The 24,130-nt window shown below is 70.8% G+C and overlaps 3 protein-coding genes across 9 annotated transcripts; 1 reads left to right on the top strand and 2 right to left on the bottom strand.

Annotated features, from left to right (window-relative positions):
• Positions 1–231: 231 nt before the first annotated feature.
• DCST1 (DC-STAMP domain containing 1) lies at positions 232–3,966 on the bottom strand. The gene is made up of 10 exons (XM_082073225.1): positions 3,453–3,966; positions 3,208–3,364; positions 2,660–2,853; positions 2,438–2,581; positions 2,082–2,256; positions 1,703–1,991; positions 1,306–1,606; positions 1,107–1,223; positions 697–1,032; positions 232–609 (listed from the first exon to the last, which is right to left on the bottom strand). The coding sequence occupies exons 1-10, from the start codon at positions 3,700–3,702 to the stop codon at positions 362–364; spliced, it is 2,211 nt and encodes a 736-aa protein (XP_081929351.1). The 5' UTR covers positions 3,703–3,966; the 3' UTR covers positions 232–361.
• A 202-nt stretch (positions 3,967–4,168) lies between these two features.
• DCST2 (DC-STAMP domain containing 2) lies at positions 4,169–9,797 on the top strand (the record flags this gene model as incomplete). Its single annotated transcript, XM_082073226.1, has 15 exons — positions 4,169–4,610; positions 5,409–5,579; positions 6,385–6,486; positions 6,571–6,765; positions 6,841–6,906; positions 6,991–7,204; positions 7,852–8,009; positions 8,099–8,263; positions 8,362–8,529; positions 8,604–8,704; positions 8,783–8,916; positions 9,030–9,139; positions 9,228–9,321; positions 9,390–9,623; positions 9,698–9,797. The coding sequence occupies 15 exons, from the start codon at positions 4,169–4,171 to the stop codon at positions 9,795–9,797; spliced, it is 2,454 nt and encodes an 817-aa protein (XP_081929352.1).
• Positions 9,798–10,385: 588 nt separating this feature from the next.
• Positions 10,386–24,130, bottom strand: ZBTB7B (zinc finger and BTB domain containing 7B). Of its 7 annotated transcripts, none has more exons than XM_082072970.1 (3): positions 24,029–24,130; positions 12,574–13,571; positions 10,386–11,830 (listed from the first exon to the last, which is right to left on the bottom strand). In XM_082072970.1, exons 2-3 carry the CDS (start codon positions 13,560–13,562, stop codon positions 11,410–11,412), a joined length of 1,410 nt encoding a protein of 469 aa, XP_081929096.1. In that variant the 5' UTR covers positions 13,563–13,571; positions 24,029–24,130; the 3' UTR covers positions 10,386–11,409. The 7 variants fall into 7 exon arrangements, with proteins under 7 accessions (XP_081929096.1, XP_081929098.1, XP_081929095.1 ...); XM_082072972.1 differs by lacking the exon at positions 24,029–24,130 and adding an exon at positions 23,655–24,006; XM_082072969.1 differs by lacking the exon at positions 24,029–24,130 and adding an exon at positions 22,441–22,543.

The following is a 24,130-nucleotide window of genomic DNA, read 5'->3' on the forward strand; positions in this document are numbered from 1 at the left end:
CGGTACCGCCCAGCCCGGCCGGGGCGGGGGGGGCGGAGGCTCCGCGGCTCCGCGCAGCGGCGGGTCCGGGTGCGGGAGCCCGGAGCGGGGACACCGAGAGCCCGGCGCGGGGGGGCTGTGCGGGACCCCCCGCCGCTCCGCCCCGTGCTCCAGGGACACCGGCCCGCGTTAGCCCGGGCAGTGGAGACCCCCCCGGCACCACCGCGTGCGCCGACACCCCCACCTTCGTCAGCTTTTGCCCCGGAGACCCCCACATTCCCCACCCTGTGCACCAGAGGCCCCCACAGCTCAGCACACCCCACAGACCCCACTTTACACCGCGGGGGGGTCGCAGCCTTTATTGCCTTGGGGGGACCCTCAGTCAGCGTACCCCACATCCTCGTCCTCGTCGCTGCTCCCCGCGGCCGGGCCGGGCGCCCTGGGGGCGCAGAGCAGGCAGCTCCTGCCCACCTGCCTCCAGCAGAGCCGGCAGTACCGGGCGCCGCAGGCCGGCGCGGGGCACAGCCGGTCCCGGTGCGTCTCGGGCGCCTCGCACACCGTGCACCTCCCGCGCACCCAGCGCCGCAGGAACGGCCAGCGCTGGCTGCACCACAGCAGCAGCGACATCCCCTGCGGTGGCGACTGGGGCTGAGCGGCTGAACAGACGGGGGGCACAGCAACCCCCCCCTTGTCCCCGCGCCCCGTGTCCCCGCTCACCAGCCCCGGGTGCTTCCGCGCCCGCCGGGCGACGCGTTTCTGCTGCCGGTGGACAAAACCCTCCTGTTGGTGCAGCATCTTGTTGTAGAGGAAAAGCACGCGGCTCTTCTCCCGCTGCGGCGCCAAAGAGCGTGAGGGGTGGCAAGAGGGGGCAGCACCCCAAAAACCATCCCGTCCCCCCCCAAGCGCTCACCTTGGGGAAGAAGAAGGCGGCGATGACCCGGCGCAGGCGGTACATGTAGACCTGCGCCAGGCACAGCAGCGCCAGCGCGGCCAGCGGCACGCAGGTCCTCACGTAGTCCCCCCTCTCCATGCCCCGCGGCTGCGGCAGGCAGCCTGGGGACATGCGGTGGCGTTGAGCGGCTGAGCTGCGGAGCCATGGGGGGGTCCCGTCCCCCGGGGGGGCTCACCGAGGTTGGACGTCTCCAGGTGGGTGTCGGAGGAGGTGTTGAGGGCGCCGATGGTGTTGCGCAGGAGCTGGGCCATCAGGGACGTGCCCGTGACGTGCACGGCCAAGTGGTGGCTGCCTGTGGGATGGGAGGAGGTCGCGGGGGGGGCTGTGGGGCTGGGGAGGGGGCGGGGGGGCCACCTGGAGGGGTGGGGGCTCACTGTGGAAGGAGTACTGCACGTAGGAGTGCTGCTGGATGATGCTGAGCATGGTGAAGAGCGTGTGGTCCAGCCCGCAGGCGAGGATGAGGAGGAGCAGCGGCGGGATGCACTCCAGCAGCTCCACCACCTGCGGGAGCGGGGTCTGCCACAGCTGCGCCCCCCCCCCCAAACCACAGCTCCCCCCGGCCCCCCGGCAGCCCCTCACCATGTTCTGCAGCTCCAGCGGCTGTATGGCCAAGCGACACGGGAAGATGACGGCCGGGAGCTCCGCCTGGCGCAGCGGCAGCAGCGTCCGCTTGTGCTGGGCGTTGGGGGAGCAGAGCGGCTCAGCGCAGCCCCCAGGACACCCCCAAAATGGGGGGACGACCACCCTTCACCCCTTCTCCCCCCACCTCACCTGCTTCTTGCGGCGGGCGTCGATTTGGCGGAAGTAGGTGGTGATGTACATGTTGTCGTAGCAGATGTCCTGGCAGTACTTTTTGGTGTAGTTAAAAGCCCTGGCAAGCAATGGAGACCCGAGACCCCCCTCTTTGTCTTTGTGCTGCCCACCCCTGGGTGCTCTGCAACCGGCACCCCCACCCGCACCCCCGGGGGGCTCACGAGATGAAGACGAGGAGGAAGGTGAAGGAGAGGAGGAAGCGGAACAAGGAGACGGCCTGGACGAAGTGGGAGCCGTGCTGCCGCAGCTGCGCGTTCACCTCCTCCACCAGCTCCTGCGCCGACACGTTCACTCCGTGCAGCATCTCGCGCTGCTCCTCCTGCGGCGGGGGGGACACGTGGCACCGGGCGGGATGCGGCCCCCGCCCGGGCGGAGGGGACGGGCACCCACCTGTATGACCACGCTGGCGCTGAACTCCTGGCTGATGTTGCCGACGGTGTCGTTCACCATGTCGTACATCTGCCCGAAGTTGCCCTCCACGGGGATCTTGTTCTGGCACCACAGCTCAGCGACTGCGGGGACAGAGCGGGGACGGTGCCGGCAGAGCCGGGACGGTGCCACCAGAGCCACCCGGGCATCGCCCTGGCACAGGCTGCGGTTGCCATTGCAGGGGCTGGAAGGGACAAACAAAACAAAGCCACCCCAACAAAGGGGAATCGGGGGGTACATCCCACCCTTTTGCCGATCACCCACTTTTGACAATGACACAGAGGAACTTGAACGTCATGGGCAGGCAGAGGATGTGGTTGACGATGGGCACGTACACGGCCGCCATGCACTCCTCGTGCTTCTCGTCGAACCAATCTCGACACCGCTGCACCCCCAGATCGAGCACGTCTGCGGGGAGCACAGGAGCTCTCAGCACCCCCCTTTGCGCACCCCAAACTTGCACCCCGTGCTCCCGTCCCCGCTCACAGCTGCAGCGCAGCCTGGTTTTCTTCTCGAACACTTGCTGGGTGCTGAGGTTCGCCGGGGGGGGCGGCTCCCGGCGCTCCCGCAGGTCGAACCCGGCGTCGCTGGCCACCTCGGCGTTCAGCCCCACGAAGGCGCGCGAGATGTTCTGCGTCTCGGCGTTCAGCGTCGTCCCGCTCCGCTGCGGGGGACACGCGCTGTTCACCCCCCCAGGGACGGTGACTCCAGCACTGCCCTGGGCAGCCTGTTCCAACGCCCACAGCCCTTTGGCGAGAAATCACCCCAAATTTCCACCCTCAGCCTCCCCTGGTGCAACTTGTGGCAATTTCCCCCGGTCCCTCAGCCGCTCCATCACATTGTGCTCCAGCCCCTTCCCAGCTCCGTTCCCTTCTCTCAACTCCAGCTCCTCAAGCTCTTTCTTGCCATGAGGTGATCCCGCCACCCCTGGGGCCGCTGTTTGAGCCCCGAGTTGCATGGCCAAAAACCGCCCCCAGGATGTGAGGTTTGGCCCCACCGCAGCCCAGGGGCCACTTTGCGCCCCCCCGGCTCACCGCAGCCCCCGGCTCACCGCCATGCTCTCCAGCACCCGGTGCATGGGCGCCGTGGACATCTCCCAGAGCTGGCGGCTGTGGTTGACCTGCAGCTCGGCCACGCAGCTCAGCGAGCGCGTCACCTCCTCCAGGTTGTGCCAGGTGTTGGCCACGGGCCCTGCGACCGGCACGGCTGGCTCAGACCCCCCTCCCCGAAGCCCTCGGGACCCCCTGATGGGGGCGACGGGGACACGGGGGGATCCCACCTTTGTAGATGGCGGCGAGGACGAGGGAGAGGACGTAGACCCGACCCTCCTTGCCCAGGAATTTGGGGGCCATGAGCAGGTTGGCGCAGCGGAAGTGGGGGGACGTGGCCCACCCCAAGGTGGTTATCCCTGTGGGTACCGAGAGCTGTCCCCACGGTCCCACAGAGACCCCCGTGGGGTCCCCAATGGCGTCTGTCACGCTGGTGCCCCCCGCGCCATCCTCACCCGTCAGCCCAAAGCAGAGCTGCATTTTCAAACCATCCGTGAAATCCAGGGGGACGATGAGGAGCTGGCAGAGCCCTGAAACACCCACAAACGTGCCCTGAGCCCCCGGTGCCACCGTCCCCCCCGCCACGCCCGGCACCGGGACACACTCACCCACGCCAAAGAAGATACCGACACCGGTGCCCAGGAGGAGCTTTGTGCCGCGGTGCTGGTGCGGCTGGCTCCAGACGAACCGGTTGCACCGGGCGGGCAGCACCCAGAGCAGCACTCGCTTCAGGGCTGAGTTTTGGGGGGGGAACCATCATCCCTGCCCTCTCCCCCGCAGCCCGGGCTGGGAGCGGACTGGGGAGGGATGGATCTTACTGGTGTTGGGTGGTTTCTGCCCCTTGTGTGCCTCGGTGGCAGCCGAGGGCGTTTGCCTGGGGGCCGCCGGCAGCTTCGTGGCTCCGCGCTTCATCCCAGCCATGGTGGGATGCTCCATGGAACCGGCAATGGTGGGACGCTCTGTGGAACTGGTGCATTGTGAGCCGCCCATTCCACACACCGTATCCGTGTACCCGGAGCTGGGGAGAGCACTGGGAGAGCACTGGGAGAGCACTGGGAGAGCCCATCCCACTATGGGTCTGGGCAAAGCCCTGCAAAGGCTGAGGTGCCGGGGGAAAAGCCCGGCGCCGCCGCCGTCCGGTGGCAAAAAGCCCCGTCAGCCCGGGGAGGAGAGCAAAGTGTGGCAATTAACCCGCAGCCTCGCGGGGCTGGTGCTGGGGCTGGTGCTGGCCACGCTGTATGGGGCTCTGGTGCTGCTGGCCCAGGGCCACAACATCTGGTACTGCCTGGTGACCACCATCACGCTGGGCGCGGCGCTGGGGCTGGGCATGGCGTTCTCCGTCAAGATGCGCGTCACCGTGCTGCTGTCCCTGCCCTACGTCTTCACCAGTGAGTGGTGCCATGGGGTCCCCACCTTGAGCCCCAGCACAGAATCGCACAGAACCCCAGCCTGGCTGGGGTTGGAGGGACCTCTGGAGATCCCCCAGCCCGGGGTCACCAGAGCGGGTGGCACAGGGTCACATCCATGCGGTTTGAACGTCCCTGGAGAAGGAGACTCCAAACCGCTCTGGGCTGCTGCTCCAGGCTCCGGCACCTCAAAGCACCCGAGTTCCTCCTCGTGTTGGGGGGAAACCCCCGTGTTCCAGTCTGTGTCCGTTGCCCCTCGTCCTGTCGCTGGGCAGCACCGAACAACCTGGTGCGTCCTCTGCCGCCCACCCTGGGGTATCGATCCCATCGTGGGTCCCTCTCAGCTCCTCTGCTCCAGCTGAGCAGCCCCAGCTCTGCGGCCCTTCCAGCCCCTCACACTCTGTGTCCCCGCGCTGGGCTCCCCCCTTGTCCTTCTTAAACTGGGGAGCCCAGAACTGCTCCCAGTAACTCCAGATGGGGCCTCAGCAGCGGGAGGACGACCATGCTCTTCCTCACGCACCCAGTCATAGAATCATTTGGGTTGGAAAAGGCCTTTAAGATATCGAGTCCAACTGTTGTACACGAGCAGGGAGGTGTTTTCCAGGTGTTTTTTGAAAGGTTTTGGGGTTCCCGTGAGCTCAGACAGAATACAGAGGATGCTCCTTGCTCCCCACTGCAATCCCAAAGGATTTCCCACCCGCTGCTCCCTCCAGCTCCACTTTCAGCTCCGCTCATCCCTCATCTAATAAGAATAATTCCCCCGTCGCTTTTGCCCCGCAGAGGAGGGGAAGACGCTGCTGCTGCTGCTGGCGCTGGGGCTGGCCATGCAGGGGCCCTGCTCCAACATCCTGCACAACTTCTCCCGGGCGGCCGAGTCGCTGTCGTGCGGCGCCGAACTCGCGCTCAACCAGACGGCCGAGCGGGTGGAGCGCGCCCGGGACCCGCTGATCAGTGAGAACAGGGGGGTCGGCGGCGTTTGGGGGGGTCCTGGGCTGCCCTCACCCCTCGGCGCTCCCCTGGTGTTTAAATATTTGCTCCAGAGTTAACAAAATGAGAGAAATACACATAGCGAGGATGCTCGGGGTGGTTTCTTTATCGCCGCTTGCTTAGGAAATCCCACCCGAAGCGTTAACACAATCATTACAGAATTCTTCATTCTTCACGCGGCACGGGTTCTTTTCTAGGGAAAGATATGATTTTTTGGGCCAATCTGCTCAGTTTGTAGAGCGATTATTTGCTTATGGCCAAGCCCAATAAAGGGCTTGTTGTAGGTTTGGTTGTCACGTTATCCGAGTGTCCTACAACCGCTCAGCCTCTGACTGTCACTTGGTATTTAGAGCTGTACTGAAGTCTGGCTCATTTTCAAATGCAAATATTCCCCTAAAGACACTTGAATATTAAAATAAACCCACCCGTGACTATAATAAAAATAAAGGGGTTTGATTCAATCTTAATAGGAAAAGCCAAGAGGAAACGGCCTCGTTGCGCCAGGGGAGGTTGAGGGTGGAAATTTGGGGTGATTTCTCCCCAAAGGGCTGTGGGTGTTGGAACAGGCTGCCCAGGTGGAGTCACCATCCCTGGAGGGGTTAAAACACACAGAGATGTGGTTCTTGGGGACACGGGTGGGTTAATGGCTGGACTCCATGACCCTGAGGGGCTTGTCCAACCCAAACGATTCCATGACCCTCCGATTCTGTGATTAACCGAGGTGCATTTTTAGCACGCAAGCGATAACCAAAGCCAACCCTCTCCACAGAGGTGCTGGGCAAAATCAAGGAGATCGCCCAGGAAGCCAAGGTGGTGGGCGACCACGTCCGCAAGTTCTTCCGCTCCATCATGGACTCCATCAGCCACGTCGGTGAGCCAGGGGGGTCCCCCACGTTCTCTCCTGTTTTCACCCCGTCCCTGTCCCCGTCACTCCCTCCCTGTCCCCCCAACACAGGCCGAGTCCTCTACAACGTCTGGCACTGGTTGACCAACATGGGCAAGGTGTGCAACGAGGAGCTGGGCTCGCCGTACCACCGCTGCGTGCAGCTCTTCGACAAGGCCAGGGACGACTGCTTCCGCGCCATCCCCTTCCTCTTCTTCCTCTGCTACATCGTCTCCGCCTTCAAGCCCCTCTGCGGGCTGGCCAAAAGTGCGTGGGCCCCCGTCCCTCTGCGTGGAGCGGGGGCGATGGGGTAGACCCCTGCCCACCCCGCTCTCTCCGCAGTCGGCCTCCTCTTCTGCATCATCCCCCAGTACATCGCGTCCTTCCTCAAGGACAACGTCGCGGAACGTGAGTGTCCCGGCGCCGTGGGGATGGGGTTGGGGACGGTCCCTCTTTGCCCGTTGTCACCGCGACCCCTCGTCGCCCCCGTAGCCGTGGCGGATTCTCTGGACCGCGTCCGGCGGGAGTTCGAGTTCAACATCTCGGCCTCGCATCGCTTCGACGTCAACCTCAACGCCAGCAAGACGCTGAACGAGGTGGCGCTGGACATCATGGAGGAGGTGCACGTGCGCATGCAGCCCACCTCCGAGCTCCTGGGCATCTTCACGCACGTCTCCTTCATCGCCATTCTCTACGTGTACCTCCAGTGAGTGGGATGGGGGTCCCGCCACAGCCCCGGCAGCAATGGGGACGCGGCGTGTGAATGGCACCCAGGGTGGGTTAGAAGGGGGTGGTCAGTAGGTCAGAGAGGTTCTCCTGCCCCTCTGCTCTGCCCTGGGGAGACCACACCTGGAATCTTGTGTCCAGTTGTGGCCCCTCAGCTCCAGCAGGACAGGGAACTGCTGGAGAGAGTCCAGCGCAGCCACCAAGATGCTGGAGGGAGTGGAGCATCTCCCGTGGGAGGAAAGGCTGAGGGAGCTGGGGCTCTGGAGCTGGACGAGAGGAGCCTGAGGGGGGACTCATTGCTGGGGATCCAGATGGAAAGGGGCAGTGTCAGGAGGATGGAGCCAGGCTCTGCTGGTGACAACCAGGGACAGGACAAGGGGCAATGGGTGCAAACTGCAACACAGGAGGTTCCGCTGGAAGATGAGAAGCAACTTGTTGGGGTGAGGGTGGCAGAGCCTGGCCCAGGCTGCCCAGGGAGGGTGTGGAGTCTCCTTCTGTGCAGACATTCCAACCCCTGGACACCTTCCTGTGGAACCTCAGCTGGGTGTTCCTGCTCCGGGGGGATTGCACTGGATGAGCTTCCCAGGGCCCTTCCACCCCTCACATTCCGTCACTCTGTGTCCCCAGGGCAATGCGGTACCACCACCAGTACCTGCACGACGAGTCCTTCGACAACATCTACATCACGCGGCGGTTCGTGCGGCTGGACCTGCGGCAGGCGGAGCAGGGCAAACCCACCGTGCTGCCCCTCTCGGCCTGGGAGAGGAGCCGCTACATCCCCCCCGGTCCGTCCCGCGCCCGGGGGTGCCCCCAGTACCATCCACGGGGGGGGTCCCGGTGCGGCACGGCCTCACGGCGCTCCCGCTCCCCCCAGCCGCGCTGTGGCTGTGCCAGCAGGAGCAGCGGCACTACGGGCTGCAGCTGGTGGGGGTCCTGCGCCACGTGCTGTTGGGGCTCAGCATCGTCCTGGCCGATTATGGCCTTTTCTGGCTGCTCGACCTCATCCGGCATCAGCTGCGCGGGGACATCGTCGCCATGGGTGAGCGGTACCCACAGCGGCGCCCTTGGGTGCTTTGCCGGCGGCGGAACGGGATTCCGCGGCGGTGGGTGCCCAGGTTGAGCCGCTCGCCCCCGCAGCGCCGGTGGTGATGGGCGTCACCATCAACGGGACCGGCTACACCAGCGATATCTTCCGGGATTTGGTGTCCGCCTTCGACGTGCTGCAGCAGGGCAACGTCTCCGTGGTTTCCCAGCGCTGCCTCCTCTACCCCGTGGAGCCCGACTACACCACCTACCTCAGCATGGGTGAGCGGGGTGCGAAGACGGGGGGTGCACGGGGTTGGGGTGTCACCCCCGTGTGACTTGTCCCCACCTGCCAGGACTCCTCTATGGCATCTGCCTCTTCATCGCCGTCTTCGGCGGCTACATCGCGCGGCTGCGCCGGGTGGTGTGCGCCGCCTACTACCCCCGCCGCGAGCAGGTAGGACCCCAACCACCACCACCTTTCCTACGGCCCCCCCGGCCATCCCAATGCCCTCATCCCATCCCTGCGCGCCAGGAACGCATCGTCTTCCTGCACACCACCATCCTGGCGCGGCGAGTGGGGCTGGCGCGCGTCCTGCGCCAAGCGACCGCGCAGCACGCGGCCGACGCCAAGCAGGGCGGCGGGCTCCTCCGCTCCCTCACCGCCAGGTCAGCTCCCGTCCCACCCCACAAACACCCTGCGACAGGGCGACGCCACCCCCGGGGGGATCGGCGACAAGGTGGCACTGCCCCATGGACACCGACGGCGTCCTTGCCCGCAGGCTGCCGGTACTTGCCCCCCTGGCTCGGCTCTTGGGCTTCCAGAAGAGGCACTGCCTGGCTTGCAGGACGGCGCAGCGCGCGGACTTCGTCACCTGCATCACCTCCGGATGCAAAGGCAGGAGCCGACCCCCCCTCCACCGCAAATTTAGGGCCATCACCTCCCCGAGAAAATCTTCCATGGCTCCGTTTTCCCCAAGGGCTCTATTGCCGCGAGTGTTTCCAAACGCTGAGCAACATCTGCACCGTCTGCATGGGCCCCCTGACCTTCCAGGACACCGGGGACGAGGAGATGTGAGCAGGGAGCCCGGGGAGGGGTTTGGGGGGTTCGGGGGGGTGTGTAACCCGCCCCCCCCCCGCAGGGATTCCAGCGACGAGGAGACGGTGGAGCTGTGGCTGTCGGCGGTGCGCGCGTGGCGCGGCGAGGAGCGCGGGCGCCAGCTGCGCCGGGGCATCCGGGAGATTCTGGAAGGCCGGGGGGGCGCCCGGCGCTTGCCCCCCAGGATGGAAGCCCGGCTACGAGCCCGGCTGAGAGAAGAAGCCAGCGGGGAGAGCGATGGAGGGGACAGCGAGGTGGACGACCGGTCGCTCTCCAGGTGAGGGCTGGCAATGGCGGTGGCGACGTCCCCCCGCCGGCGCTGCTCCCCAACAACACCCTGTCCCCCCGCAGCCTGGATTTTGGCTACCAGGAGAGGCTGGAGAGCAGCGGCAGCGAGCTGGAGGAGGTGGTGGCCATGCGGCCGCCCAGCAGGCAGCGCAGGGCCTGGTGACGGTGCCACGCGGCGGTGAGGCCGTGGGGACGTGGCCGGAGCCCGAGCGGCGCGGTGGACGCCGGGAGCTGCCGGGACGGGCGGGGGGGGGTTGGTCAATAAAGCGCCCGGTCCCGGTGCCCCGAGCCGGTGTGCGGTACCTCAGGGGGATCCCAACCTCGCGGTGTCCCCAGCGCCCTCGGTGGCTCGTCCCTGCCGTGCTCCCCGCGGTGTCCCCATCCCCACGGTGTCCCCATCCCCGCGGTGTCCCCATCCCTATGTGTCCCCATCCCCACGTTGTCCCCATCCCTATGTGTCCCCATCCCCACGGTGACCCCATCCCCATGGTGACCCCATCCCCACAGTGTCCCCATCCCCCCGGTGTCCCCATCCCTGCGGTGTCCCCATCCCCACGTTGTCCCCATCACCATGGTGTCCCCATCCCTATGTGTCCCCATCCCCGCGGTGTCTCCATCTCCACGTTGTCCCCATCTCCACAGTGTCCCCATCCCCACGGTGTCCCCATCCCCCCGGTGTCCCCATCCCCGCGGTGTCCCCATCCCCCCCGACGCGGTGCGGACGGACAGACAGCCGGGCGCAGGCCGGGGGGTCCCTGCTTCTCCGTTTATTACCAAGCAGCCTTCGGTTTAAAAAAACAAACACAGACAGACAGACAGACAGACAGAGGCGGCCGGCGGGGCGGGGGGGCGGCCGCCCGCCGGTTATTCCTTTTGGTTCCTGACACCAGAAGAGGTTCAAGTAGCCGAAAAATTTCAAGTTCACCATTAAGGCACTTTGAAAGCCACGACGGGAGCCCAGAGCCCCACGTCCCCATCACCCCCCCGGCACCCCATGGCAAGGGACAGACACGCGGGGGGGCCGGGCAGCGCGGGCGGCAGCAGCGGAGGGGCCGGGGGGGGGAATATATTACATCATCTTCTTTTAAATATAGATAAACTCTTATTTTTTAGGCAAATAGTGCCGGTCCCCTGCTCCCCCTGGGCGGGGGGGGCTGCGCCCTGGGGGGGGCATGTGCAAAGGGCTGAGGGGTGACCGCTGGGGGTGGGAGGGGGGGTCCCACAGGGCCGGGGGGATTTGGGGGGGGTCGGGGATTTTGGAGGGGGGGTCGGGTGGGGGCCGGGGCTGCCCCACACCCGGGTGGGTTCACCCGAATAGTGCAACCAAGAGAAAGCAGCCGGGAGTGCAGGGGCGAGGGGGGCTCGCCGGGGAGGGGCTGCTCGGGATTTTGGGGGGGGGGACAATGGGGACAAGCTATTTACAGCGCGGGGGGGGGTCCCCGCCAAGCGGGGGGAGCGCGGGGCGGGACCGCCAGGGGGCGCCCCGCGCTGTCCCCGGTTGTTTTTGGGGCGCGCTCGGTCCCGGCCCTGCTTTAGGTGGGGGGGGGGTGTGGGGGTGTTGGGGGTGACACCCCGGTCTCGCTTCCCCCTCACCCCCCCGCTCGCCCGGGCACGGCGCGGGGGGGGGAACCCGGGGATGGTGGGGACCCCCCCACCCCATTGTGCAAATCAGCCAGGGGGGGAGTTTCCCCCCTTTGCATAACTGGGAACGAACCGTGACGGGGAAGAAACGGGAACAGAAACCGCGGTGGGCATGGCACGGCGCGGCCGCCCCTTCACGCCGTCTCCGCCGGCACGTCGCCATCCGGCTGCGGCCCTTCCTCACCCTCCGGCTCCTCCTCCTCCTCCTTGGGCCGCCCGGGACACCAGTACCGGGCGATGGAGAGGCGCAGCCCCCCCAGCTCCCCGTTGGACAGGTCGAGGCCGGCGGGGCCGGCGGGCAGCGGGGGCGGCTCGTCGCGGCGGCGCCGGCGGGTCCGCACCTCCAGGCAGTTCTGGCCCTTGAGGTGCCGCTGCAGGTGGTCGTCCTTGGCGAAGGCCTTGTGGCAGCGGTAGCACTCGTAGGGCCGGGCGCCCGTGTGCAGGTGCATGTGGTTCTTCAGGTCGTAGCTGTGCAGGAAGCGGGCGCTGCAGTGCTGGCAGGAGTAGGGCCGCTCGCCCGTATGCTTGCGCATGTGGATCTTCAGCTTGTCGTTCCTGGGTGGGGGGGGACAAGGAGACGTTGGCACGGGGTGGTCGGCATCCCCGGCAAAGCGGCAGCGGGATGGTGCTGGTAGCGCCGCGGCAGGGATGCGCGGCAGGGATGTGGGCGACTGGAATGCATGGCAGGGATGTGGGGCAGGGATGCTCTGTGGGATGCAGGGAACCAGGATGCATGGCAGGGATGCGAGACAAGGATGCTCTGCAGGATGTGGGGTCCAGGATGCACGGTAGGGATGTGGGAGACCAGGACAGGTTGTAGGGATGCAGGGCAGGGATGCTCTATGGGATGTGGGGTTCAGGATGCAGGGCAGGGATGTGGGGTGGGGATGTGGGGCAGGGATGTGGGGCAGGGATGCTCTGCAGGATGCAGGGAACTGGGCTGCATGGTAGGGATGCAGGAGCCGGGATGCTCTGCGGGATGTGGGGCGGGGATGTGGGGCAGTGATGCTCTGTGGGATGTGGGGCGGGGATGTGGGGCAGTGATGCTCTGTGGGATGAGGGGCAGGGATGCTCTGCAGAACGCAAGGAACTGGGCTGCACGGTAGGGATGCGGTGGCCAGAACGCTCTGCGGGATGCAGGAGACCGGGTACCAGGTCCCGGCTGCCTGGCGGGGCCACGAGGTGGCCGCCGCAGCGCCGGCGGTGGCGGGAAACGCCGTCCCTGGGTCGCCCCGCACCCGGGATGCTCCGGGGAGGTGCGGCGGCGCTGCCGCGGGTACCCGTCCGGCCGCACTCACCGTGTGAAGCGCACGCCGCAGATCTGGCAGGCGAAGGGCTTCTCGCCCGTGTGCGTGCGCATGTGGCGGGGCAGCTTGCCGGCGCCGTGGATGACCTTGTGGCAGACGGGACACTCCTGCGGCATCTGCGAGCGCCGCTTCCGTACCAGCTTGTCGGGCGTATCCAGCCCGGGCGCCAGCGACTCGTGGTGCAGCGAGCTCAGGTACGCCATCAGGTCGGGGTCGATGGCGTCCTCGTCCGAGGCGGCTTCCTCGGGGGACATGGGCTGGTAGGGGAAGGGAAAGGGGTGCGGAGGCAGCTCCTCCTCCTCGGGCAGCTCGAAGCTCTCGTAGGGCAGCGGCAGCCCCTCGGGCAGGGGCGGCGAGGGCGGCGGGGGCGGCGCGGGGCTGCCGCGGCCCTCGGCCTCGGCGGGCGGCTCCTCGGCGTGGTTGTTGAGCCGGGCGCCGTGGGTCTGCAGGAACTTGCGGGTCTTCTTGCTGCGGCGGGCGGCGGGGCGCGGGGGCGGCGCGGCGGGCGCGTCCCCCTCGGGGAGGGCGGCGAACGCCTCCAGGTAGCGGCGGGCGCGCTCGCAGTCGCCGTCATCGGGGCCCGGCGCCTCCAGCCCGCTGCCCTGCAGGATCTCCACGCAGGCGGCGATCACGCAGGGGATCTCCAGCAGCCGCGCGGCGCGCAGCACCTCGCCCATGTTGGCGCTGCTGATGGTGAGCGTGGCCGTGTAGGCGAACTCCAGCAAGGCTCCCAACGCCTCCGGCCCTACAAAGTCCAGCTCGCAGACCTCCTGCCCCGGCCCCGGCCCGGCAAACAGCTTCTTGAAGTAGCGGCTGGAGGCGGCCAGGACGGCGCGGTGGGTCCGGTACTCCAGCCCCTGCGTCTTGATGGTGACGTCGCAGAGCAGCCCCAGTTGCCGCTGCTCGTTGAGGCAGCTGAGCAGCTCGCTGCTGTGCTCGGGGAAGGGGATGCCGATGAGGTCGTCCTCCGGGCTGGCCATCGTCCTCACCTGCGGGAAGGACGGGACGCTCGCCGAGCGGCACAGCAACGCTGCAGCGCCGGGGTGCGAGGAAGCCTCCGCGGCCTGGGGCTCGGCGGCGGAGGCGCCGGGGTTGTGGTGGGATGCCGAAGCGGGGCAGGCTGGGGGCTGCGCCGAGGTCGGCGCGCGGGCGGGCGGCCCCCCACCGCAGCCCCTGCGCTTCCTCCGCCGCCGCCGCCCGCGCGCCCCCCGCGCCGCCACACCAAAGGGGGAAATCTCGGCGCGGCGCCTTTGAACGGCGTCGAGGCGCGGCGCTTCCTGCAGCGGCCCACCCGCCCCCCCGGCCTCCCGGCACGGCCGGGCGCAGCCGGCGGCTCCCGGCACCCCCGGCCTGGGAACGCGGGCCTCGCCGGCGGCGGCGGGCACGGGTGGGCGGGCGAGTGCCGGGAACAGGGCCCTGAGGGCCGGGGGGCCGCCCCGCGGAGCCCAGCCGGGCTGGGAACGGGGGCCACGCTTCTTCCTGCCACCGCAGATTAGGATCAGCACCCGCGCCGCCGGTTCCTGCCCCCGCTCCCGGTGGGGGCCCGGCCCCCTCCCTCCCGCTTTGCCCCAGCCTGGGGCCGCTCCTCGCCCAGCCAAGCCCAGCCTGTGTGAGCCGGGCCTTTCCCACGCTGCACCTGGCAGGGCTTGGCCTCAGCCCTAAAGCCGCCGCTGGTCCCCACGGTGCCGCAGTGGGGACTCGCGCGTCCCCATGGAGCCGGCACGGGTGGGCGATGGAGCCGGCGCGACCCTGGTGCCATCCCGACCTGCTGGCAGGGTATGGGCAGCAATGGTGGTGCCGGTGCTGCAAGCTCACACCCGGCCATGGGCGATGCCGTCCCGGCTGTCTGGTGCTGCTGGGTGACACCGGGGCTCTTGGGTGACACCGGGGCTCTTGGGTGACACTGGGGCTCTTGGGTGACACTGGGGATCTTGGGTGACACCGGGGTGGGAGGTCTGTCCAGCGCCTGCACCCTGGGGAAGGCAGAGGTGGCCCCACAGCTCCTCCCCATCCAGGCTCTCGGTGCTGCCAGAGCCACATGGCGACATGTGCCCCTGGACACCCCCGAGCCGCGCCATGCCCGCTGTGCCACGCCACGCCGCGGCCCATTGGCACTGCACCCAGCAGGCCGTACCGGGCCGTGCCAAGCCACGCGGTGCCGTCGGCGGGCGCGGGGGACGTGCCCCCTCTTGCCCGTGGAGGGGGCGGTGCGGCCGGCGGCCCCCGGCGCAGGGGCCCATCCCCACGCCGGCCGCTCCCTGCGCTTGGGCGGCCGCCAGCTGGGGCTGCCGAGGCAGGCGGCTGGGAACGGCCCCGGAGCAACCGGCTGCGGAGCCGCCCCAGCCGCTGCCGAGCAGGCCCGACCGGCAGGGCAGGCGGCAGCCGCCCCTGAAACTGGGAGCCGGGCAGCGCCGACCGCCCGGGACGCCGGCGCCCGCGGCCGCCCCCCTCGCCCGGCCGGTGCCAGCCGGGGTCCCCGCTGCCCACCGCGGCGGGGGCGAGCGGATTAGGGCCGATTAAACCATCAGGGCACCGGGAGCCAACAGGCAACGACAGCCCCCGGTGGGATTAGGCAGGATTAGCAGCGGGGGCAGGATTAGGGGAGGTGAGCGCCCTGCGCTGCCGCTTGGGCAGCTGGAGGGGGACGACGGGGATGTGACACTCGCTGAGGACACCCCAAAGCGCCGTGGACTCCCCCCATTACACACTGTGGTCCCGGTGATGCCAGGATCCATCATCGCTGCCTCCCCCAGCCAAACCCCGATGGCGGCACGATGGACCCCCCTGTCCCCTTGTCACCAGGGTGCTGGCAGGGCCGGCACCCACTGGTGCCACCCATGTTGTGCGTCCTGCACCCATGGGTGCCCCAAGGAGCAGGTACAACCACCGGCCTCGGCACAGCGAGGGGGCCGGGACCCCCGCGAGCGGCCGCAGGGCCGGATGCCGGCGGATGGGGCGGCGGGGCCGGGGCAGGGCGGGGGCGAGGTGGCGGCAGGAGGGGGATTTTCCATCGCACCAAACCGCCCGTTGACGGCTTTTCTTCCCCGACACCCCCCGCCCCCCCTCCCTCGGCGCATCCTCCCCGCTGGAGCGAAGTCACATGCTGAGCGGGCGCTGCCATCGAGGAGATCGCAGCGGCGATAAGGAAACGGGGGGGGACGAGGTGTGAGGCTGCCGGAGCCACCCCCGGCCCCCCATGTTCCCCGGCCGGCACCGGCGCCGACGGCGCGGGGGGACATGGGTTGGGAGGGGGGTGCTGGTGACACTCATACCCCCACCGCGCCAGGGCTTTCTCGGTTACGTCAATACCGCGGTCGGGCCTGTTTCGGCTGCGGTGCCGGGGAAAGCGGGGGGGTCGCTCCCCATGCCGAGCCGGGCGGGCGGCAGCGGGAACAATGGCTGCCCAGGTCACCGTGACATCTCGCCACCGGCCTGCGCCGCTTGGCACAACCGCGGCCACAGGGGGTCTGACCGCGCCGGCACAGCCGCACGCTGCACAGGGTGGGGGTCCAGCCGTGTGTGGGGACCGGCTGTGTCCTGTGTCACCCAAACGGGATGGCACTCGGCACGGTGCCAACCTGCGCCAGGCGCCGGCCCCAGCGCGGGGCCGGGGGGAGATGTGGGGCAGGAGGGGGCGTCCGAGGGGTCTCCCCATAGGGAAGGGGGGTTGGGGGTCGCAGGTCCCCACTTCGGGTGCTGACGAGCGCCGCTGCTTTCGGTCACAAGCGTCGCAAACGCTGTCGAGGGACTTCACAGCCACAGCGGGGAGAATGAGTCACCCAGGAAGGGGAGCGCGGCACCGGCCCCCGGCCCCCGGCCCCCCGCCCGCGGGGCCCTTCGGAAGCTGCCAAGGGGACCCAGGTGTTCGGGACGTGCATCCCCCGCCACCCATCGCTCTGCTCGATGCCATCGAGGAGCAACGGTGGCGCCGAGGGGGTGGGGGCTGCACGGCCGCTCTGCCCCCCAAGTGAGGATGCACCGGGCCAGGGTCCGGCTGGGCTGGTGGCCACCAAAGGGGCATGTGCCGGAGCTGTGCCGGGGGTGCCGGCGCTGGGGGCGGCGGGCGGGGGAAGCGGTCCTGCTCTTTGAAAGAAGAAGAAAACAGCGAGAGCGGAGCCGAAAGGAAATGGGTTGAAGAGAGAAGAGGATAAACAGACCCCCCCGCCCCACGGCACCAGGGACCGAGCCCCACGGTGCCTCCCCGGCCCCTGGCACCCGCGGTGCCACCGGGAGAGCGGCCAGTCCCCGGGCACCCTGAGTCCCCAATGGGCACGGCTGTGCGGCACAGCCAAGACACGGCGGCCATTGGCACCGGGGAAGGGGCTGCGAGCGCCGCGGCTGCCGGGGCCCGGTGCGGTGTCCCCAGCGCCAACCCCAGCACCTGCAGCGCGGACCGGCAGCGCCAGCCCGGCCGAGCCCCCACGCCGGCCCCACGCTGGCATCACCACCGCCTCCCGCTGCCAAAACCTTCCCCGCCACCCGCGCCAGGCAGAGGCGCGTCCGGCTGCCCGGCATCACCGCCGCGGGGCGCCGGCCCTGTGCGCCAGGCCACACTGACCCAGACTTTGCCACCTGTCCCTTCCCGTCCCATCCATCCCATCCCATCCCAGCGAGGGCGGCGCAGGGCTCCGGTGACGCCGGCATCCATGGCCGGTGCCAGAGCGGCCATGCCCGGCCCTCCCGGTGCCTGCTGGCGCCTCGGCGGGTGCGCCGGACCGCGTCCCCTTGTCGTGGCGGCGTCGGCGCGGTGGTCGCGCGGCTCACCTGGCGCGGGCGGCGGCGTGGCTGGCGCGGCGGCGCGGCCGGGTCGGCGGCCCCGCGAGCGGCAGGAGGCGAAGGCGCAGGGCGCTGTGTGAACTTGGCCCCGCTCCCCGCTGCACTTGAGCGCAGGATCCCACCTCAAAAGGAGTCGACGCCCACACCCCGGGTCACGCACCTCCCAGCCCCGCTTCCCAGAACACACACCGGCGTTAACCCTTCGCGGCCGGCGCCGCGCCGCGGGGCGCCCACCCCGCACCGGCCAGGGGGCACCCCCGGCCCCCGGGGAGGAAATTCCCGGCGGTGCCGCGGGCATCCCCTCGCCGTCGCCGTCCCGCCACCTGCGTCGTCCCCGTTGCCGCGGCGCTGGCCGGGCCCTCGCGGTGCCGCCGCCGCGGGGCAGGGCGCTGGGCGCTTGCCGCCGGCCGCGGCCGAGCCGGGAGGGCGCCGGCGGGAGCGGGGCTGCCACCGCAGGGCTGGGCTCGGCTGGCGTGCCGCGGCCTGCCCCTCAGCCACCCCCCAACCCTGCACATGCACGTCCCGCTCCGCGCCCAGAACGGGCCTCGAAGTCCCATTGGGGACGCGGGACGCAGCCCCGGCTGCACCGTGTGGATCGGTGGGTCTGTGCCACCTTGTCCATTTTGGGCACCACCTGGCACAGCCGCCGGTGTCCCCGCTGCAGGTTCGTGCAACCCCCCCATAATTACACCCTCTGCGTCCCTGGCTAAACAGCGATTAATTAGCAGCTCGGGGAGCGCTCCACACACCCCACCACCGGCACCCGCCCCGGCCGCCCACACCGGCCAAGACACCGGCCAGGCTGCCGCGGTGAGGCCGCGCTCCGGTGCTACCGGGCAGAAAGGGGAAGAGCCGCGTGCCGGCCGGGCAGGGATGGGGCCTCTGGCCCCACCAACGCTCACGGAAAGCGCCGGGTTGTGCAAGCGCGCGACCGCACGGGCGGGCAGGGGGGCAGCGGCCGTGCCGGCACCTTGCCCTGGCGCGGCATCCCGCCTGCCCCACCGCCGGGACGGCGCGGTGCGGTGTGCCGGGGGTCAGCCTGCTGTGCGTGGGCAGGAGGCGGCGGTGGCACAGGCAGCCGCGCTCACCACGATGCTCCGGCGAGGGGCACAACGGGCGGCACGGCCCCCGCGGTGTCCCCGGGGACGGAGGGAGGGACACGGCACCTGCCAACCCTCCGCTGCCCTTTGCTCCCCATAAAGGAGGGGAACGGCGCCGGCCCCCCCTGGCCCAGGTGTGCCAGGTGCTAAGGGCGGGAGATAAGGTGGGCGAGGCGGGCAGGGAGGGGCACGGCATGGGCACGCAGCCCTGACTCAGGGTTCCCGCTGGTGGCCAGGCCCCGCTGGGGTGACTCACCACGGCCCCCCCACCCTGGGGGTGTCGCAACCGCCCACGCGCCAGCCGCAAACTGCTGCTCGGCCCGGCTCGGGGGGCACCGAGGGCGGCGGGAGAGGGGGGACCGGTCACGGAGATGTTGGCGTTCGGGAGGACGGGCTGACCTTCCTCCATCCTCCTCGCCGCTCCGCCCTCGGCCGGTGCCGCTCTGACCAGTATCACCAGTGACGGGACGGGGTTCAGTCCTGTGTACACCATCCCACGGGCGTCCTCACCTCCCAATGCACATCCCGACACGGGGGACCCCGATGAGCCAGGACGGGGGGTCCCACAGCCAGGACAGATGTGGTTGAGGGTGCGTGGCCTCTGCAGGTCACCCCCGCCGCAAGTGCCACCGTCCCCAGCGCCGGACACGGGGTGTCCCCGGGTGCTCCTGCCAGGGCAGGAGCAGAGGGAAGGAGGGAAGGAAGGAGTTGCCGAAATGGGGAGGAACGGGAAGGAAACGGTCAACAGCAAACCCCACATTTGATCACTGGCATGGGGTGAAACCCATCCAGGTCCCGCCGTGGCCATGGGGACGGTGCTGTGCGCAGGACAAGCCCGGCCGGTGGCCAGGCTGCCCCTGGCAGCACCGAGAGCGGCACATAGAGCCGGGGGGGGACACGGCGGAGCCGGGCGACCCGCTGCGCCCCGCTGCGCACGGCCCAGTCCTGCCCAGCACCCACGGGGACACCAGCAGCCCAGTCCCAGTCTGCGGGTGCTGGTGGCAGCGGGGACAAGGCTCTGCCACCCCCAGGCTTGCCCGCGGCCGGTCCCGCTCGCCGGCCCCAGGCTGAGCCGGCTCCGGTGCCGCTCGCCCCACGGCGCAGTCACGGGAGCCCCTTGGAGGGCGGCCAGGCCCCCGGGTCCTGCTGCGCCGCACGCCCCCCCAGGGCCCCCCAGGCCGGTGGCATCTCCTCCCCGCCGCGGGGTCCCTGTCCTCACGGCACCCCGGGGACCGAGCGCCGCCGGCGGCAGCCAGCGCAGGCCCCGCCGCTCCGTCCCGGCGCTGGTCCCGGTGGGGTCACCCGGCAAGGACAGTGCCAGCCCGCGGCCCCCCCTCCGTGCCCCCCGAAATAGCCCGGCTTCCGCCCCCACGCAGCTGCCAGCTCCCCGCTGCCCACGGCTGATCCGGGGGAGGGAAGGGGGGGCAGGCGGCTCTAATCCCCCGGAGCCCACGTAGCGCTGGCACCGGGGCCGTGCCCGCCGCGGCCTCCCTGACCACGAGCGAGACCCCGGCGCGGGGACGGCGACGGCCCGGCCGCGGAGCAGAGCCGGGGCAGCGCCACGGTGTCCCGCTGTGGCACACGGGGCCGTCCCCAGCGCTGACCCCACCGGGGTGTCCCCACCGCGCTGGTTGGCTCAGCATGGCGCGAGCGGGACGGGAATCCCCTTCCCCTCCCCGACTTGGTCCCAGGAGCGGAGCATCATCTGCCCGTCCTCACCGCAGCCCCGGGGATACCCATGGGACGCAACCGAACCAAAACCACCGGGGCACCACCGTGCCCACTGCGGCGGCCACGCTGCCCAGCCCACGGGCGTCCAGCGCCCGGCACCCACCCTGCCCGGGATGCGGCGTCTACGGCAGGACCCCCATACTCACCGCCCCCTGCAGCCGCTGCCCATGGGGACGCGGCGGGGCCAGCCGGGGCACGGCGAGCACGCAGCGCAGCCGAGGCTGCCGGGAGAGGCCAGCGCTCGCCTGACCTACTTCTCCTTCCGCATCACCTGCTTTCATTTTCCCTCGCCAGGGCTCGGTCCCCCCGCCCGCCCACGGCCCCGCCGAGTCACGCCACCGGCCCCGGCGACACGCGGCGCCCAGGCCCCGCGGCGCCCACCGCACCGGCGCGCACGTGAACCGACCGCTCATCGCCGGACGTGGCACCCGGGGCGCTGAAGGTCACCGGCCACCGCCGCCTCCCCCGCCGCCTGCGCGGCCACCCCAGCGTCACCTCCCTGGCACGAAGCGAGTTTGACGGGTCTCAGCCCGGCCCCTCGCCGGGTCCTCCGCCCGCCCCGGGGCTCGCCGGGGTGTGGACGCACAGCTCCTGGGGCATGTCGGGGACGCTGCCGCGGGGAGCCGGGCGGGCGCCAAACCCCCCAGCCGGGGTGGCCTCCCGTGGTGGGGTTACCATGGAAAGGCGGCGGCGCAGGGGGAGCGCGGGCTCCCGGGGGCTCCCGCCAGCAGCCGCGCGCTGCCAGGAGAGATTTCTCCGTGGTTTCATCATCCGCCGCCCGCCCCGGAGGAGAAGTTCCTGCTCCGAGCTGCGGGCAGCAGCCGCCCCCCAAGGGCCGGGGGCGCGGGGGCTGCGCTGGCCCCGCTGCACCCACCGCCCGGCCCCCCCTGCGCTGGGGCCCGTGGCGCTCGTGCCACGTGTGCACCGAGGGTGCACGGCACCAGCTGGCAGAGCCGTGCTGCCACGGCGCTGCCAGCGAGGGGGGGGCCAGCCGGGCTGTGCTGGGGCGGGTGGCACCGGAGGGTCCCCAGGAGTCAGCGCTGGTGTCCTCCCCACCCACCCTGTGCCACACTCTGCACCCCCGTCCCCAGCGAGGGCGCCCTGAGCCCCGCTGCCCCACACCCTCCCAGCCCCACAGCTTCCCCTTCTCCACGCACCCACTTCAAGCTCCGGACCGCAGCCCCTCCCGGCATCGCCGCCACGGCCTTGAGTTGCCGGCAGCTACCACGCTCCCCACCGGTGCTGGGGGACCCGGCCCGCTCCCCATGAGCCCACAGCCCGGCTGTGACGGGGGAAACCGAGGCACAGCGAGACTCACCCCACGCCGAACCTGCCACCGCGTTCTCTCGCTTGGCGAAAGCGGCTCCAGGTCAAGGGCGGCCACGGCCCAAGACGACGGCTCTCCCCTGGTGTGGGCCGCGGCGGGAGGGCAAATACCGCACCCCGCCCCGGGCAAACAGCCGGCTGGGGGCAGCCACCGGGGGGGCACATATGGCAGGGCTGGGTGCGCATGGGGCAGAGTCCACCGGTGCTCGGCGGGTGCTACCGAGGCACTGGGCCCGGTGGGCACCCCTGGGCGACCCGTCGCCAGCGGTGAACAGAGGGGCACCCGCTGCTGCCAGCGCGCCAGGCCCCGAGTGTCACCGGCGCGCCAGGACACGGGGACACCCACCCTCTGTTCTCCTCTGCACCAGCACGGGCACAACCGGGGGGTTCCCGAGCTGCCCCCACGCCGGTGCCGTCCCTGCCCCACGCACCCGGGGGTTCGGCCGAGCTGCTCGTGGGGCCGGGAGGAGCAGAGGGACACGGGCAGCACTGTGTCACCCGTGGGGTGAGCTCACGGGTGACCCCGATCAGATGGCGGCAGCGCAACCGGACCCCGGCCAAAGACTTGGCAGCCGCCCCGGGGACCTGCCGGTGTCACCGGTCTCCTGCAGCCCCGTGTGGAGGGACCGGGAACAACCCACGCGTGACCGTCCCCCCCGCCACCCCACCAGCGACTTCTCCGGCGCGGACGGCGGCAGCGGGTCGGCCGTGGCGCGGAGCGCGGTTCCCGTGCACCGGCAGCGGGCAGCGCTCCGCGCCCCGACCGTCCCCGCTCCCCGGTAGCATCCCGGATCCACGCGACTCACCGCAACCGGGCTGCAAGAGCGACCGCCGCACCGGCACCGCTGCCGCTCGGTACCTCCGTGCAGACCCCCCCACCCGTCGGTGGGTCCGTCCGCTCCCACCCGCCGCTCCCGTCGCTCACCTGCGCGCCCCGCCCGAGCTCCGGGCCGGTCCCGGGGCCGCGGCCCCGCCTCCGCCTTCACCTGCCGCCGCCGCGCCCCGCCCGCCCCCCCCCGCTGCCGCCGCCGCCGCCGCCGGGGCTCCAGGAAGCTCCCGCCCCCGCCCCGCTCATTGGGCAGCGCGCCGGCGGTCCGGCCTCCTATTGGTGGGGGGGTGCCGCCCATCACCCCCGCCACACCCCCCCCCACGGGAGGGCGGGGGCCATGCGGGGCCCCCCCGGGACCGGGGGTGCGGTGCGGGAGGGGGGAAGAGCTGAGTCAGAGGCGCGGGATGGCGGCCGTTAATGGGGCCGCGTTAGGAGCGACCCCCGGGATTGAGGAGGGGGGAGCCCGGTACGGCCCCCCCGGCGCCTCCCCCGGTGCCAGGCGCCGAGCGCGCCCCGCCCGCTGCGGCCGCCGAGCCCCGAGGCCAAGCCCGCCCCGCTCCGCCCCGCGGGCACCGGAGGGCGGGGGAACCGGGCACGGGAGAGCCGGGTACGGTGCGGGGGGGTGGGATGGAGAACCGGGCACCGGGGAGGGATGGAGAGCTGGGCACCGAGAACCGGGTACAGAGCTGGGTTAGAGGGGCGGGCACGAAGAGCCAGACACCGGGCGGGGGGGGATGGAGAGAACCGGGCACGGGGACCCGGACATGAGGGGGAATGAAGAACTGGGCGCCGGGTAAGGAGAACCGGGAGCCGATATGGGCGGGATGGAGAGGCGGGCACGGGGAACCGGGGGGGGACGGAGAGCCGGGCGCCGGGCAGCCGGGGCTGCGGAGGGGCGCGGCGCGGCGGGGCAGCCCCCCCGCTCCCGGCGGCGCTGGAACAGGGCGCGGCGGCGGCGCCCCCCCGGAGCGGCCCCTCCGCAGGTGCCTGGGCGGGGACCCCGCGCAACCTGTTTGGCCACCGCCGGCCCCCGGGAGGCAGCGGCGGCCCGGGGTTCACCTCGGCTCACCCCGGCCCCCCCGCCCGGTCCCCCCCACCCTCCGGCTCCTGACTCAGAGCGCGGCCGCTGCCCGGCGCTGGCGGAAAGTGTGAGGAGCCGCCGCCGCCACCACCGGGGGCTGCCAAGGCAAACACCGCCCCGCTCAGACGTTATGTCAGCCGGGCGGGCGGGACCCGCCGGGGGGCACCGATCCAGCGCCGGGGCCGCCTCCCCCCCCTCCCCACACCCGCTGGGTCCCGGTACCGGGCACCTGCCGCCGGGCCGCGGAACTCCGCTTCACTCATCCGTCCGTCCGTCCGTCCACCTGCCTCGCCTCCCCCCGGCCGCACCTTCAGCACCTCCGGCCGTGCACCTGCATCGCCGGCCGTCTGTCCGGCCGCCCCCCCGCCCGACCCGCCGGGCCCGGGGCTCCCGCGGGGGCGGCGGGAGGAGAAGGGGGGAAATCCACCCCAAAATCCCTTCGGCGCCGCTGCCGCCGCTCTCGGCCCCGCCGCCCACCGTCCCGCAACCGGCCTCCCACGGCCCCGCCGCACCCCCGCCCGCTCGGTGCCCGCGGCTGCGCTCCCGGTGCCGCCCGTTCCCCCCGCACCGGGGGGCGGCCCCGACGGCGCGGCCCGGACTCACCTCCTGCCCGCGGGGACGCGGTGGGACCGGGACCGCGCGGGGCCGCGGAGCCGCCAGGCCCGTCTCAGCCGGACCGGCGGCGTGGCAGGAAGGACCGGGCGG

Source organism: Streptopelia decaocto (assembly GCF_964273445.1).
Source record: "Streptopelia decaocto genome assembly, chromosome: 26".
In the NCBI taxonomy this organism is placed as follows: Eukaryota; Metazoa; Chordata; class Aves; order Columbiformes; family Columbidae; genus Streptopelia; species Streptopelia decaocto.

Bases quoted from the DNA above. Each gene is read 5' to 3' on its own strand.
- ZBTB7B (XM_082072975.1), bottom strand. From the start codon at position 20,960: ATGATGAAACCACGGAGAAATCTCTCCTGGCAGCGCGCGGCTGCTGGC. The intron at 13,572-20,864 runs GTAACCCCACCA...TCCTTCCCGCAG, and splicing joins TGCGCCGCCGCCTTTCCATG to GTGAGGACGATGGCCAGCCC. The intron at 11,831-12,573 runs GTGAGTGCGGCC...CCCCCCACCCAG, and splicing joins TGCGGCGTGCGCTTCACACG to GAACGACAAGCTGAAGATCC.
- DCST1 (XM_082073225.1), bottom strand. From the start codon at position 3,702: ATGCAGCTCTGCTTTGGGCTGACGGGTGAGGATGGCGCGGGGGGCACC. The intron at 2,582-2,659 runs GTGAGCGGGGAC...TGCTCCCCGCAG, and splicing joins AACCAGGCTGCGCTGCAGCT to ACGTGCTCGATCTGGGGGTG. The intron at 610-696 runs GTGAGCGGGGAC...TCGCCACCGCAG, and splicing joins CGCGGAAGCACCCGGGGCTG to GGGATGTCGCTGCTGCTGTG.